The sequence below is a fragment of the Anopheles stephensi genome, chromosome 2 (assembly GCF_013141755.1).
Source record: "Anopheles stephensi strain Indian chromosome 2, UCI_ANSTEP_V1.0, whole genome shotgun sequence".
NCBI lineage: Eukaryota > Metazoa > Arthropoda > Insecta > Diptera > Culicidae > Anopheles > Anopheles stephensi.
This window is the reverse complement of record NC_050202.1, coordinates 40,628,819-40,643,729: the sequence shown is the minus strand read 5'-3', so window position 1 is coordinate 40,643,729 and position 14,911 is coordinate 40,628,819. Positions and strand designations below refer to the sequence as shown.

At 47.8% G+C, this 14,911-nt stretch overlaps 4 protein-coding genes and 1 long non-coding RNA gene across 5 annotated transcripts; 1 reads left to right on the top strand and 4 right to left on the bottom strand.

Annotated features, from left to right (window-relative positions):
• Positions 1-157: 157 nt before the first annotated feature.
• LOC118517617 (N-acylneuraminate-9-phosphatase) lies at positions 158-10,548 on the bottom strand. Its single transcript, XM_036063913.1, has 3 exons — positions 10,230-10,548; positions 3,770-4,252; positions 158-1,716 (listed from the first exon to the last, which is right to left on the bottom strand). The coding sequence occupies exons 1-3, from the start codon at positions 10,512-10,514 to the stop codon at positions 1,348-1,350; spliced, it is 1,137 nt and encodes a 378-aa protein (XP_035919806.1). The 5' UTR covers positions 10,515-10,548; the 3' UTR covers positions 158-1,347.
• On the top strand, positions 5,823-6,541 carry LOC118517620. Its single transcript, XR_004908333.1, has 3 exons — positions 5,823-5,837; positions 5,933-6,300; positions 6,401-6,541. It is a non-coding gene; the product is annotated as an uncharacterized LOC118517620 (long non-coding RNA).
• Positions 6,302-9,705, bottom strand: LOC118517613 (neurochondrin homolog). The gene is made up of 2 exons (XM_036063909.1): positions 6,561-9,705; positions 6,302-6,490 (listed from the first exon to the last, which is right to left on the bottom strand). The coding sequence occupies exon 1, from the start codon at positions 8,868-8,870 to the stop codon at positions 6,669-6,671; it is 2,202 nt and encodes a 733-aa protein (XP_035919802.1). The 5' UTR covers positions 8,871-9,705; the 3' UTR covers positions 6,302-6,490; positions 6,561-6,668.
• A 370-nt stretch (positions 10,549-10,918) lies between the features above and the next one.
• On the bottom strand, positions 10,919-12,201 carry LOC118517618 (hydroxysteroid dehydrogenase-like protein 2). Its single transcript, XM_036063915.1, has 4 exons — positions 12,064-12,201; positions 11,835-11,998; positions 11,550-11,763; positions 10,919-11,477 (listed from the first exon to the last, which is right to left on the bottom strand). Exons 1-4 carry the CDS (start codon positions 12,075-12,077, stop codon positions 11,015-11,017), a joined length of 855 nt encoding a protein of 284 aa, XP_035919808.1. The 5' UTR covers positions 12,078-12,201; the 3' UTR covers positions 10,919-11,014.
• Positions 12,202-12,375: 174 nt separating this feature from the next.
• On the bottom strand, positions 12,376-14,771 carry LOC118517616 (hydroxysteroid dehydrogenase-like protein 2). The gene is made up of 4 exons (XM_036063912.1): positions 14,398-14,771; positions 13,825-13,988; positions 13,544-13,757; positions 12,376-13,461 (listed from the first exon to the last, which is right to left on the bottom strand). Exons 1-4 carry the CDS (start codon positions 14,409-14,411, stop codon positions 12,600-12,602), a joined length of 1,254 nt encoding a protein of 417 aa, XP_035919805.1. The 5' UTR covers positions 14,412-14,771; the 3' UTR covers positions 12,376-12,599.
• Positions 14,772-14,911: the final 140 nt, after the last annotated feature.

The following is a 14,911-nucleotide window of genomic DNA, read 5'->3' as shown; positions in this document are numbered from 1 at the left end:
TTAAAGAAACTGGAATTCATTTGCACGCAGACTCGATAAGATACAGGGTTATCGAATGAATGAAGCATAGTGTCGTGTTTCAGCTTAATCTTGAATGCAACTTACCTTTTGGTTGCAATCTCTGTTTCTTTCACAAAAAAAGTAGCTGAGAGCGAACTGCGTGAAAAAAACCATTTATTCTGCATAGCAAGTGCTGTTCCTCTATTCCATTATAACTCTGTGACTGGCTTGTTGTATCTGCCCTTCTGTAAAGCAAGCAGCACTCGGGGTTAGCATTTATTATGTTATTGTGTTGTTAGCGATAGAAAAAAGGAGTTGGAGGATCATATCGTGTTTGTTCGACTTTGTTCTTTATTTTATCTCTGCCCAGCAGATTACATTGCAAAAAAGAAAATTATTTATTTTATTTATAATTCCAGTATTACGGCATGACGCCGTATTGTGCAAAAAAGAAAATGTTTTGAAAAATATTTGTTTGCTCTTTTGTCTGTGTTTCGTCGCTTCTTACTACTTCACTATTCCCCGTCCATCCTTCTGTCTGTTTTGTGCCCTCATTTTAGCACACCCAGCAGCAAAAAGGTAGAGGAAGGATTTGTTCTTTGTGTGTCTTTTTATATAAACTATTGAGGGATTAGGGTAGAGAAAGAGAGAAAATGAAGGGATGCATTTGATTTCTGCTAGTGTTCACAAAATCAGATCAGGTACACTTCCCTATTTGTGTGTGTGTATGTAATCTACGAAATATGCGCTATTATACACTCTATCGAGAGGAAAATGAAAATATTCGAAATACTACATTGTAGAGCGATGCACCAGCGGACAGGGGGAGGCGTATGGAAGCGATAGCTTAGGTTGGCTAGCAGAAGTAGCTAGCCGCCTGGTGTCAGGGAGGACCTTTATGTCTCCGTCCCTTGACCTAACGACCGGCACCGCCAACAGTTGAGTTGGTGTGAAATTTAAATTAGGTTAACACGCGCGCGCTGCCTCTCTACTGATCATTCTACAAAAGCGTTGAGATTTGGAAGTAATAGAAAGAGTGATGCTTTCCCGCGCGTAAGTTTTAAGTCGACTAGAGTGGTCGAAACGAAAGAACCAGTCGCACTAGACGCATAGGAAATATTCGATAGTGAAGAACAAAAGCAATAAGGAATAATTCGGGTGGGAGAATATGGGAATGATGATGGATGGGGTCCCCTTATGGATGGACGCTTCCTTCCAGTACCTCCCAATCCCGGCTCATAGTTCGGACAGCTCACACAACAGCAGTAGCGCAGTCTTCACACAGCTGACGACTGGCTGGGGCCCGGCTTGTTGTAATAATTGGTCGATGTCACGATCTCGCCCAATTCAGCTGCTACCATTGCTGGTGTTGCTGCCATTACTGTGCTGACTGCTGTCATTGCTGGAGCTGCTGTACGTGCTGTAAAGGTCGGGTATCTCCGGCAGGATGCGATTGTACTGGGCAGCCCGGTTACGAGTCGTCTTCTGTTCCCAGTTGTCGCAGTCGCCGCTGCCTACGTTCGACTGGGCGGCAGGTGTCCGCACGCGGAACGATGTGGAGGGTGGTAGCAAGGCCGGCAGTTTCAGGACACTGTCCACGATCGCATCGGGCCGCACGTGGTCCGGCACATCCTTTATCGTCCTGTCGCCGGCAATGCGCTGTTCGGTGGGTAGCGGAAGCCACACTGTTGCGCCCAGATTTGCCTCGATGCCTCCCTGGAGAGAGGTGTAAGGTTTTTTTGTTCGTCCCACGCGGCACATACATACACGCACACGCACGCACGCACGCATGAAGTGTTCCCAGACACAGAAAATTTAGCACCACACACACGTCCCCGTGTCACGCGGTTTCGTTCGTTCGTTTTGAGAAGAGCCGGGGGATGATGTTGGTTTTTGTATCCCGATCGGGCCGGGGAGCAGCCAGGTTTATCATAATGTGTTTATCGAAACAAAATAGATATTTACCAATCACAGGCCAATAGTAGTGACCCAGTTGGTCCAATTTTGTTGAGCGAGAGCGGCATCAGCACCGACCGGCACACCATCGAGCGGGAAATGGTAAGTTGTTTGTCACGATCGTTGTTCCGTCCGAGAGCATCATCATCATCATCATCAGCAATTGGCGTTCAAAGTTTGGTTTTGAAGTAATGGTTTCATTTTTTTCAGTGTGTGCAGAAATATCGGAATTCAGACATGTGTTGGTCGTTCGTGTGCGCACCATTGGAGAGGTAGTAGTAGTAGTAGTCAGTTCGGGAAACGGGAATGGGAAGGAAAGTAATGCATCAATCAAATGAAATTAAACGGTAAATCTGTGTAATTTGTGTAATCGTTGGCATATAAAATGCATTACATTGTAATAGACAAATCAGGGTAGACAAATGTATAGATAATATATATATATATATTATGCTGTTGTGGATATGATGTCTGGAAGGAAGTTCTCTTCATGTTTGGACATGTTTGGCATCCTCTTGACCATGATCGCGAATTTCGTTTGCATAGCTTTTCCATACCTAACGAGCAACCACTAACCACTGCTGCCGTTTTTTTGTTGGAAAAAACTAATGAATTAGGTGATTATAATGTGAAGTGAATTAGCGATCGCACGCATGCTTAAGCAAATTTGTTTTTTTGTTTTTACTTATTGACTGACTGACGATTCTCGACCGTTTTTGGATGAGCTTTAGATTAATCGAATTGAAACAATTGTTAGGACAATTCCCTTATCTGTTTCTATATTTTGTACGGATTTCGGGCCCAAACAAACCAAGACCGTGTACTAGTTTCCAAATGGAAGTTAAAAAACAGTATGGGAAGGGGAAGTATGTTGTTGATATTGGAACAAGGGGACAACTTACCGTGAGCGCTCTTGTTAATGGTGGATGGCGCAATAGAGGGGGGCAACCCATTAGTTTTACCATACATATACATCTGTGTGAGAATGTGTTTCTTAAAACTACAAAAGAAAGTTTCGATTTTGGGTTTGTTCGTTCGGCAAAATTCATATTTAAGGCTCTCCTCTTTCAGAAGTGAAATATTGGAACGCGATCTACGGTACCAAATGATCCTCTTTTCTCCTGACACACTTACACACTCGGTGGCACTTACACACAAGCCCAGCTCGGTTGAAGGCACACACCGCGCTCTGTTGTTTTCGCTTTTGTCAACGGAATGTTCAATGTGGACGGTGTTTGGTGGTTATTGATTTTAATTTAACATTGTTTCTTCTTCATCTTCTCAACAGAGTTACCCAGTGAACGCAACGCGGTCGATGATCATGTGTGGATGATTTTCTCCCGGTCCGTGCGAATGCCGCTTTGACGAAGCAAAGGTGTTGAGGTATGTGGAGGAGATGCACAAATATCGCCGCACCCCTCCATGGAGGCCCAATGATATTGTTCTTTCTTATTCGAACACGAATGCGGTAAGAGGATGAGTGATAAATGGATGGATGGGGATGTAGTTTCGTGCATAAATGAAGATCAAGAGAAAGAGATACACTAATGCATGTTTTGTAGGGTTTGTGCTGTGTGTGCTGGTATGATGTGTGTGTGTGTGTGTGTGGTACCTTTTCCGCAGAGTGTCTCTCGTATTGAGGGTTTGCGCGATCTTCCCCAGAAGGACAGACTTTTCAAGAGGAGGCAAACACACGCGCGGAAGACACGTCCTGGAATATTGAGATACGAAAGCAACAACCGCGGAAGAGGAAGGGGGGGAAGAAAAACCACAGAGCCGTGTATCCTGTGCCGTGGCGATCGCCACCACTCACCTGAATGTCCGTCTCGAGTTTGTCACCGATCATCACGCACTGGCCGGGCGGGACACCTAGATAGTGGCAAGCTGCGTAAAAGATATTGCGATCGGGCTTGGCCCACGGTAAGTCAGAGGATACCAATATGCAATCGAAGTACTTGTTCAGCGCCAACCGGTCGATCTTTTCCCACTGTGCCGCCGTCGGTCCGTTGGTGATGATGCCGAGAAGGTACTGGAGCCGGAGCGTTTGCAGCATGGTCTGCAGTTCGGCGGGCAGGGCCAGATAACGGTAGCGCCACTCCAACCACCGTCCGTACAGTTCCGAGGCCAGGTGTTTGTGCGTGACAGGCAACACGTCCTGCCAGAGCTGCGAACGCCATTGCGCCAGCGCCATGTCCGGATTGTCTGGGCAGCGACGGAACGCGGTCAGGTAGTCGGTGGTGGTTTCTGTTGCTATCTCCCGACTAAGACCGTGCTCGCGGTGTAGCAAATCGGCCACCTGATGAGACCGGGGCAGAGAGAACAGGATAAGGGAATTCGTTTTGAGTGATTCATAGTAGTAAATTAGCAGCGAAGAATGCATTCCAAGTTTGCTGCTGCTGCTGCTACATTATTTATGTTTTGGTGAAATATTTTGGGCGCAGACGTGTTTACAACAAAACCCCGCTACTATGTGTTGATGAGCTCAACGCAGCACAGCAATGCTAAGCGAATCAAAGCTAAATCCCACAGTGGATGATCGTTACTGTCCCTGTGATCTTTGAATCAAAATGACCGTATATTTTTTATCGTAAGCAGCTGACTCATCTAACTATCTTTAGATTACAGCAGAAAAAGGGAAGAAACACATCTTTCCAAAATCTGTAATTGACTCAGGTGTAAAGGAATCACTACAATATACACAGTATGACTTTGTGGTCGATTTTAGGCGATCTTCAAACGGACAGTCAAGATCCCTTTTTTGCATCCTCCAATTGGCTACCGACAACGAATGTATGAACATTGATTGGCGTATTTGAAAAATAAACTGAAAATATCGCGAATGATGTGATCATAAGTACAATATAAAATTATCAAGCTTAAATTCAAAATTTATTCAACTTACATAATTATTCAATACTAATCATTCAACATTGAAAGCGAAACTATTTTTTTGACAAAAAAGCTAAGAAAGATAATTGCCCAGTCTTTCGTGTGGCTTGTAGAAAATTGGATTTTCTCTTCTCTTTGTCAATTGAGGGTAAATGGAAAACATTTTTTTGTAAGTAAGATGATCAATTGTTCGATGTCAACGCGTCCGGAGTTGCAATTGGGGCACTGTATGTCCATCCTCCCATATACATCATTAAGAATTGGTAGATAGTGGCGGGGAGCAGCAGTAGTAGGAGCATGTGCAGACGATCACTTACACCCAAAAGACGGCCCTTCACGCTGCTTTGAGTGTTCTTTTCTCCACAGCGTGTAAAACACAGAAATTGAATGCTATTTTCGGATTTGCTTGCGCTACATGGAAGACCGACGATTTCTTTGGGGGTTTTTCCTTGATTTGTTCATATTTCGGTACGAACGAATACGGCTTATTGTGTAGCGAACTGGTGCAAACGAATAGCATGCACTTGTCGATAGATTGAACGCGAGCGAAAGTGCATCAAGTCGTTCGCTTTGTGCCTTTCGGCATACGGCCCGAACGCATGAGTGCAACACCTACTTCGTACACCGACCACAAGAGGACGCTAATGTGACGTAAAATGTTTTTCGTTCGCTAATTTGTTGCGGACCCAGCTCCTCGGCAATAGAGGAGCAAGAAAATGAAAGTGTAGCGAATGGGTTGGGTGGGGCGGCAGCACGAGGATGTTGTTGTTCCTTTCGCTTGGAGGAATGTATCGAATCTGCTCAGTGGTGGGCGTTAAATGGGCACCGTACCAAACACGGGGGAACATTTTGCGCTTCTCCAAAATAAATATAATTTTTAATTTTATTCGTCCAAACGTATCGTGTCGTCTCGAGTAGTAGGAACAGATCGACAGGGGAGCAGCAATAGGGGGGTCCCAGTGCTCCTCATTGCGATTGTGGAGTGTGTGCCGGTGGGACGCGTCAAGCGCAAGAGAGCACCGAGCAGGAGAGATTCAAATTTCTTTCATTCATTTCAAAATCTTCTTGTTTTCTAATTCCTTTACAGATTTCCAACACGCGAGACGTGCAGCGGGAGTGTGTTGCTTTGCATCGCACCACCGCACGATGCTCGCCCAGTAGTGGGTAGGAAAGAAAGTTCTATTTTTAACGGAAACCTACACTAGCGCGTAGCCAGCCGTCGGTCGACACGTACGCACTCCGACCGACCGCACGCGGTTAAACGGGACAGAAACTGCTGTTCATCTTTTCCTCCGTCGCGGCCAAACGTTTTTCGCTGTCCAAGATGGGATGGAACAAAAGTAGGACAAATGATGGATCTTTGAGGCCGAACAAATGAAGCTCTGGCCTGGTCTGGAGTGTTGTGCTCGTGTCGTTTGAATCGAGATCGTCAGATAAAATAAGCTAGAAGAATCGGTTAGTATTTGTATACACGTTGAAAACACGTTTATTTTGCACATTAAGGTGTACATTTATATTTCACTTCTTTCATACGTTTTCCCCTATTATTTCTCAGCATTACCACCATGCGTATGGGGCGACAGTAAGCGAACGCAATAAAATTGCGATAAAATAGATGAGCGATGAAACAAAAATGCAGCAAACAGTAGTACTACTAGTAATGGATCTCGGTCACCGCAGCCGCCGCAGCCGCCGCTGCACGTGAACGCGAACTGGGACGTGTGGCAGCCGATGATGAAAAGAAAGAGATGAATTTAGAATGTAAAACAAACTGCGCACTTCTTCGAAAACCTGCAGTGAGCGATGATGACAGGGTTGGCTCGCTAGTCTCCAAAGAGTTTCTTGCCCAGATCCATCATTCGATGGTTGCGACACACTTTTAGCGCGTCCGCTTTTTTCAACACTGGTGCTACGGCCGGATTAGCGTCGACGAGCTGCGACAAGAAGTCTTCGTATGCCAGCTTCACGTTCGGCGGCAGCGTGCCAATCTTCACCTTGCGCAGCGTCTCGACGATCCCTTCAGCCCACCCGCTCTCGATCGCAAACTCGGAGATCCAGGGAATCAGTTTGATGATGCCGCTCATGGTCTGCATGCCCAGGAACCACAGCTCCATGATCTCGAACCAGTGCTCCTTGTACTGCAGCGACACTACCAGCGCTTGCGGATCGTTCGATTCGTCGATGTTGTACGCGTCCCACAGGAACCGGATCGTGGTCTGGATGTACCGGCAGATGGAGAAATCGTTCTTCTTGATCTTGGTCGCTTGCTGCTTCAGCAGCAGCAGCCCAAGGACGGCCAGATGACCGTGCATTACCAGATTGTCCGGGATGTCCTTCAGTTCGGGCAAATTTTCGAAGATGAATCGCAACAGCTGCGCGAAGAGTGTGCTCTCTTCAACCAGCTTGGCCTCCAGCACGGTAATGTTCATCAGGATATTGCACAGACTGACGATCGCCGTCCGCGAATCCTTCATGTCGTCCAGCTGTTGGGGCGTCATTTCGGGGTCGGGCTCGTTCATACGTTTGAGACGCTCGGCGCGTGGTACGGGTGGTTTTTTGTAGTGTGCAATGGACCAATGGAACAGCAGACAATCGTACAGCACCTGCTCCTCTTTCTCCTTCAGGAAGATTTGGCGTGCTTCCTCCTCCACCACCAGATGGCAGATGGCGGGTAGCATCACGCGCAAGATGTCTGCCGGTGGCTGCTGCTCGTGATCGTCCACATTGTCGGCTTTGTGCGCGATGCGGTAGTCGCGTGATTCGTAGAATGACTCGTTGGCCAGCTTGAACAGGAACGGTAGCACCTTCGAGACCTGGTTCTTCATGGCCGTCGTCTCCTGTGCCAGCCAGGCAGTGAGAACGCGCACCATTGCGTACGCAAACGCTTTCTCCGCTTTCTGCAGTCGATCTTTCTTGGTGTCATTTGCCAACTTCACCAGCACGCCCAGCACGGCCGAGAACGCACCCTTGAGCCCGGTGTACACCTGCTGCTTATCCTTCTGATCGAGTTCGAGCTGATCCGTCGACATGTAATTGATCGACAGCTCGAGGATGATGAAGCAGGCGGTGATTAGATCTGCCTGCTGAACGCATTGGTTGAAGCTTTTGTTATCCATCTGCATGCGCACCTCGATCGCGGCCAGCTGCAGCAGAAGCAGGAAGAATTTCTTCGGATTTTCCACATCGTGTAACGTCCACTCGATACCGAGCACATCGACCGCGTTTGCTGCCAGTTTCAGGGCTGGATCACGCTGCGCTTTACCAATTTTGCTCGTCAAAATATCGCTAATGCCCTTGTACAAGCATTCGGGCCAAATTTCCCCCTGCACCGAGCGTGCCACAAGATCGCGACGACAGTGGAACAGCAGTGCGCTTATCATCTCCGCCAGCTCGAACTTGCGTTCGGCATGATCGGTTTCGAAGTCCAGCGAAACGCGCTGCAGCAGCGCATGGAACAACTTTGGATCGCTGTCCCACGAGTTGGCCCCGAAGCGGGATACCAAGGTTACGATCAGCGTCAGTGCTTCGTCGATCTGAAAACTGCGCTGGGTGTAGATCTGGGCCATCTTCGTGATGACATCATGGCGGCGCAGAGCCATCCGGCCACTCTCGTACAGCGAGATGCTCTGCAGACAGTGGTACGCCTCGTTGATGACAATCAGATTGTCGTCGTACTCGTCGTCATCGCACGTCGACACGATCCCCAGAAATACCGGAATGCTGTCGAGCATGTCTTGGTGCGTGGCGAGCTGCTCATCCTCGCAGAAGCAGGTAAGAATCGAAAGAGCTACACTCTGGTAGACCGAAGCGGGACAATCATCCGGTATGTCCTTGCTGGTGAGCAACTTGCGCAGAAAGTCGAACCCTATCGATTCGAACAGCAGCCGCTTCCCGGCCTGGTTGCAGTCTTTGCCTTTGATCAGTTTCGTCACCATGAACAGTGCGGCAAACTTTTCCGTGTCACTCTTCGCATTCTTCAGGATCAGCGAACACTTTTTGATGGGTTCACTTACTTCGGCCGACATGGTTACGCGCCTGCTTGGATGTGGTTGCTTTACACGTGTATAGTGCGATTGCTACTGTTTCCAACACACCAGATCAAAGATCTCTCTAATGCACAGTCACACACACACACAGACCAACACTCACGCACTCTAGCTAGGAGCAGATCTTTCCTAAATAGAAGCGCGCTGCCGTGAAACTGTTCGAACCGTTCCGCACCGAGGTGTTTTTTCGTCTAAATCCAACGACAACGACGGCTGGTGGAAAACTGTTCTCGTTTTTCCTAGCGCACTCCGTCCCGGCAGTAACGTGAAGCACATTTCCCACCCAGCGTACGATGTTGTCGCGGTGCCTTATTCTCGTCGGTAAGAGAGAGTTGGAAAATCGTCAAAATAGATTTTCTCACGCTCCCGGAGGGAAATGACTGCTCCTGCCTGTGTTCACCAGATGACCGCACCACCACTCCCAGGGCTGGTTTCGGCACGGATTTTCACAATGCACCACCGTCGTCGCGCGTGTGTTTGTGTGTATCCGTTGCAAGAAGGACCTTCGAAAGGTCTCACGGAAGTAAACAATCCCACGCCGTGCGATTCACCACTGCTCATTACGACCAAGACGATGAATAATCGTTTGTTTTCGGCACATTTTCCATCCGTAGGGCAGAGAATTTTAATACGATGATGCGCCCGACAAGCACAAATATTGCCGAAACATGCACACACACGTTTTTCCGCGCAAATAAAAATAAAACTCGTGACAAACCAAAATAGCAGCGCCTGTCAGTGAGACAACCCGAAATGAACCAAATTCTGTTCATTTGGCATGTGGACCGTTCGATGAATTAACCCTGGCAGTGACAAGGAACATTCTGATGAAAATTCTGATTTTTAATGTTAACATTTCAATTCGTAAACCAATCGGCTAGTGATAGCAAAAATCCCACAAATGGTTTCATCTATCGATTTCATTCAAATTTGCTTCACGCACCACAACAATACTGCACCACATGTGTGTATGGGTTTTCACTGGACAGTTAAGGGTTGGAATATGCACACTTTTTGCACGCTTTTCAAGTGCACGTTTTTCGCATAAAACAACTGTTTCAGAACGACCTTCTACATTCCATCGATTTGTGTTGTACCGAAAAGCGCAACACAAATGCCCTTTCCTACTAGGAAGGATAATTGATATGACCTGTGAGGTCAAACAAATCGCCCGTTCGGCCACCTCATTTTATATTTTCAGAAGATCATCGAAAAGCTCCACATAAAGGCCCAAATACGTGTCATGACGATAGGAGTTATATAAGGTACATTTTTCGCGATAAATCTAAGCACACGGTACCTTTGCCAAATAGCCTGGCTATACCACTGAACACTTACCTTGCTGCATGCCTTTGCATCGGCTTTCCTGGTTGCGATCAGAGTGTTATCAAGGTCGAAGAAAATAGCGGATATCTTCGAATCACAGTTCAATCTCTTGATGGCACCACGGAATGTACTCATTTTTTTTATTTTTTTTTTGCAGGCAGGTGATTTTCTGTTTTGGATGCTAAGCACAAACGTGTGTTTTGTTTGGTGTGTTGTGTTGTAAATGCAAGGTGGTGTGTCCCGTTCTGCTGGTTTGACCAAGCTGCAGCAGGTAACAAAAAATGTTTGTGTGCTCATACGCTGGAGCGCCGGCTACACGGTGCGCACGTTCATTCTGATTTGTGAACGTCTGACAGATAATCGGTCAAGTGGTGTGTAAACATGACACATTCAGAAAGGTATCGCGAATGATGAAAATGCATCTACCGGAAAGGTTTTGCTGGAAAAAAATGGTTTCCAGTGCTAAATTACAATTTCGGGGGCTGTCGATAATGATAACAAATTAGTAATTTTACTTCATGAATACTTTTTCGGCGGGAAACGGCAGCATAGAGTTTGATCGATTAAGTGTCAAATCCATTTACCGTGTAGCTGCTGCTTAAGAACGATCAGTTGAAATGAAAACCCGCGTAGTCAGTTATTCGAAAAGCTTTTGCTGGAAATTTCTACAATTGTGCTTCTCATTTACCAAATCCGGTAAATCGCAGTGTAAACCAGAAATTTTAATAATTGATTATCCATCACCTGTATTGTACTTCGTGTCCTGCTTGTCCGAAAAAAGCAGCATATCCATCAAATCAGAGCTTCGATTTCTTTTCGTTCACAAAGATATCCGGGGTAAGGATGAGTGCGTTCCCAGGAACGCAAGCATACTGTGCAAAATCCTTAATTCCTTCTGCTGCCAGAACTTCGTCATCGATGAAAAAGTTGCCGGTGCTAGTACCGGGCGATCGGCAGAGAATGGCATACGCTGCGTCCGCCATGATTTCAGGCTTACGGGAGTATGGTTGTCCTTCCTGTCCGTGAAGCATCTCCACGGCGGCCGTGTAAACGATCGTTCGAGGCCATAAGGCGTTCACGGAAATGTTTGCACTCTCGTACTCCCGTGCCATACCGAGCACGCACATGGACATCCCGTACTTGGCCATCGTGTACGCGACGTGATTACTAAACCAATGCGGTTCCATGTTTAACGGTGGCGAAATGTTAAGGATGTGAGCGTGCTTGCTTTTGCGAAGATACGGGAGACATTCTTTCGTTCTGAAACACGAGCATACATTTGGGCGTTACTGTCCCGGGTCGCAAGATCGTGATCTTGTTACGCGTACTCACACAAGGAACGTGCCTCTGGTGTTGATATTGTGCATCAGATCGTATCGCTTCATGTCGGTCTGTTCGGTCGGTGTCAGGGAAATGGCGCTTGCATTGTTAACCACAATGTCGATGCCGCCGAACGTTTGGACAGCTTTCTGTACCGCCGAACGCACGTCTTGTTCACTGCGCACGTCGACAATGCATGGCAAAGCTTTGCCACCGGCCGCTTCAACTGGAAACGGAACAGGAATCAACAGGAATAACATTGCGGCAAGTCGCCGTGAAACGGCCACCAAACCTTACCTTCCGCTGCAGCCGTGTAGATCGTTCCGGGTAGCTTCGGATGTGGTTCTGCCGTTTTGGCCGCCAGCACAATGTTGGCACCATCGCGAGCTGCTTTCAGTGCAATCGCCTTACCGATGCCTCGGGATGCACCGGTAATAAACAGAGTAATTCCGGCTAGTTTTCTGTAGGCCACACACAAAAGGACACATGTAAAGCATGTTTTAATACCGCCGAGCATGATACTTACCCGGTGTTTTGCATCTTTTATTCCTTCCCTTCGAATCCGGCACGACGTACTCTTTACTTGAACTTTAGCACCGTACACAACGACAGCAGCAAGCGACTGTTGTCCGGGCGAGGTAAATAATCTGAAGAATGACAAGGCGTAACGTTATCTATGCCATGGGCAGACTCGCTCATTTGAGACGGCGAAAGCCATATAAACAGGAAGATATGCAATCTGGCTGGGTGAAAATGAAATCTCTTCCGTAGAGGACTCGATGGTTCCATTCTTTCCATAGAAAAAAACGTTACGGACAGTGCTGGGAAAAGTTATGCCTGCAGTAAATTTAAAATGTTTTATTTAATTTTTTATTCCAGAACTTTGTTTGGCAGTGATGGAAACCGCACCGCCGTCGCTTGCCCCTAAAGAACGGTACTCATTCAAGCACTTTTGAGGTAGAGTGATGTTATGAAAATTTAAAATATTTATTTAACTTTTCCCTTACATGCCAATGAAGAAAATAATAACTGTGCACAGACGATCCCGCCTCCCTCTCTCGCTTACAGCTTGGACTTTAGTCCTCCCATCAACTTTTCCAACTTCATCGCTTTCTGCAGATCGCCCGAGATCTTCAGCTTACCCGTCATAAATGCATTCGCCGGCTTCAGTTTGCCCGTGAACATGTCGAAGAAATGCTTGGAATCCATCGTCAGCACCGCATCAGCAGTGGCCGGTGGGTTGCCCTTGCCGACCTTGCCGGTGCCATTCTTCAAATCGGCAAACCACGTCCCGGCTTCCTCGCCCTTCACCTTGAACTCGTACACCGCGCCCGTCTTGCGCACGATCTCCTCACTGAGCAGGCTTTCGATCTTCAGGAACAATCCTTCAATTTTACCGCCGGCCGCAGCTGCTGCCGGCTTCTTCAACGATGCCGCATGGCTACCTTCCGCTGCGAACTCCACCAGCTTTTCCGGCTCCACGTCGAGGAAAAAGTCCGGCATCAGTTTGTCGGCGTTCTCGGGCACACACGCGTACTGCTTCATGTCGGTGATGCCTTCCGCTTTCAGGACCTCGTCGTCGATCAGGAATTTGCCCGTCACCGAGCGGGGCTCTTTCGAGAGGATGGCGTATGCTGCGTCGGCCATGATCTCCGGGTTGCGCGAGAACTGATCGCTTTCCTTGCCCGTCAGCATCTCCATAGCTGCGGTGTGGATAGCGGTCCGGGGCCAGAGTGCGTTGACGGCAATGTTGGCACTCTCCAACTCCTTCGCCATGCCGAGCACACACATCGACATGCCGTACTTGGCCATCGTGTACGCGACGTGATTGCTGAACCAGTGCGGGGCCATGTTTAGGGGAGGCGAAATGTTCAAGATATGTGCATGATTGCTCTTGCGCAGGTACGGAATGCATTCTTTTGATCTGCAAGCAGAGGGTCAGTAAAAGGACGTTGTTAGCCGATGCTTGACCAACAAGGAATGAAGTAGGACCACCCTGTACTTACACCAGGAACGTGCCGCGCGTGTTTATCTGGTGCATCAGATCGTACCGCTTCATGTCGGTTTGCTCCGTGGGTGTTAGTGAGATTGCACTGGCATTATTGACTACGATATCGATGCCACCGAACTTGGCCACGGCATTCTGGACGGCGCTCCGCACGGCACCTTCGTCGCGGACATCCACCACGCAAGGAAGTGCCTTGCCTCCAACGGCTTCAACTGTGAGCGAGACGATAGGTGAGATTTAATTGTTTGTTTTTGCCAAATAGTTTTATCCGTCACTTACTCTCCTTGGCCGCTGTGTAGATCGTGCCGGGGAGTTTCGGGTGTGGATCGGCCGTCTTGGCCGCAATCACCACATTCGCTCCATCTTGGGCGGCTCTCAGAGCGATCGCTTTACCGATGCCTCTCGAAGCTCCCGTGATGAAGAGCGTTCGTCCAGCTAGTTTGCTGAAAGGGCAACAAAAGGTAAGTTCAATATCACGTTGTCGTGTTTTGCTTAAAGAGCTTCTAACGCTACGACTAGAACCGGTTTTGGTTATGTGGGAAAGATGATTTTCACGAAATGTTACAACATTAGTACATTGTGTGCTGTGACGTGTCAGGCAGAACGATCTTCCCTTACAAGGGATGATGAGGGATCTCGGGCAGTGGCGGCTGAATCCTTCATTGTTACGGGTGTGTAATCTCTATCAGCGCGATGCTGTCTGCCGACCTTCGGACCCGGACGATATTACGTTATCATCTGGGGCCGGCACATCCGATAACGATTAACCACACACATGACAAAAACATAACTTTTGCCGGAAGAATAACTGTTGTTTCACGAAATATCAAAAACCCCTGTACGACTACTTACCCGGTATTGATCATGTTTTACTTTGTGGGACACTGAGCGTAGGCAGCGAAAGTGGCAGATGAGCTGGTGTGCTGTGGTGCTCGCTAAATAACAGTAACGACGTTCACGGAGCCAATTCCTCTGCGTACGAGCAAGGTTCGCCGACGCGACTAGTGTGTTATGTTGCGTGCGGTTTACGGAACAGATGAGTTTTTTATGCGTAGCGTTTGTTACTTGACTGTCGGACTCACACTCAAACACACGCACACACGGACGGACGGACGGACAGGTTCAGTGATTGCAATGCATTCGTCGGGTGGGGAGAAGTTGGGGCCAAAGTCCGTTTTGCAAGCGAAAAGTGTGCGAAAGCGAAGAGAAAAGACGGGACACTTTGACAGTCGTGATGTTTACGTCAGGGGTGCTGCAGTTGGATCCGCACACGAAGTGAAAAGTGTTTGGAATGAATGTTTATATGTACAATTGTGAGTCGAATATTTGCTTGAAAATGTCGATTTCTCGAATATTTGCTGTAACC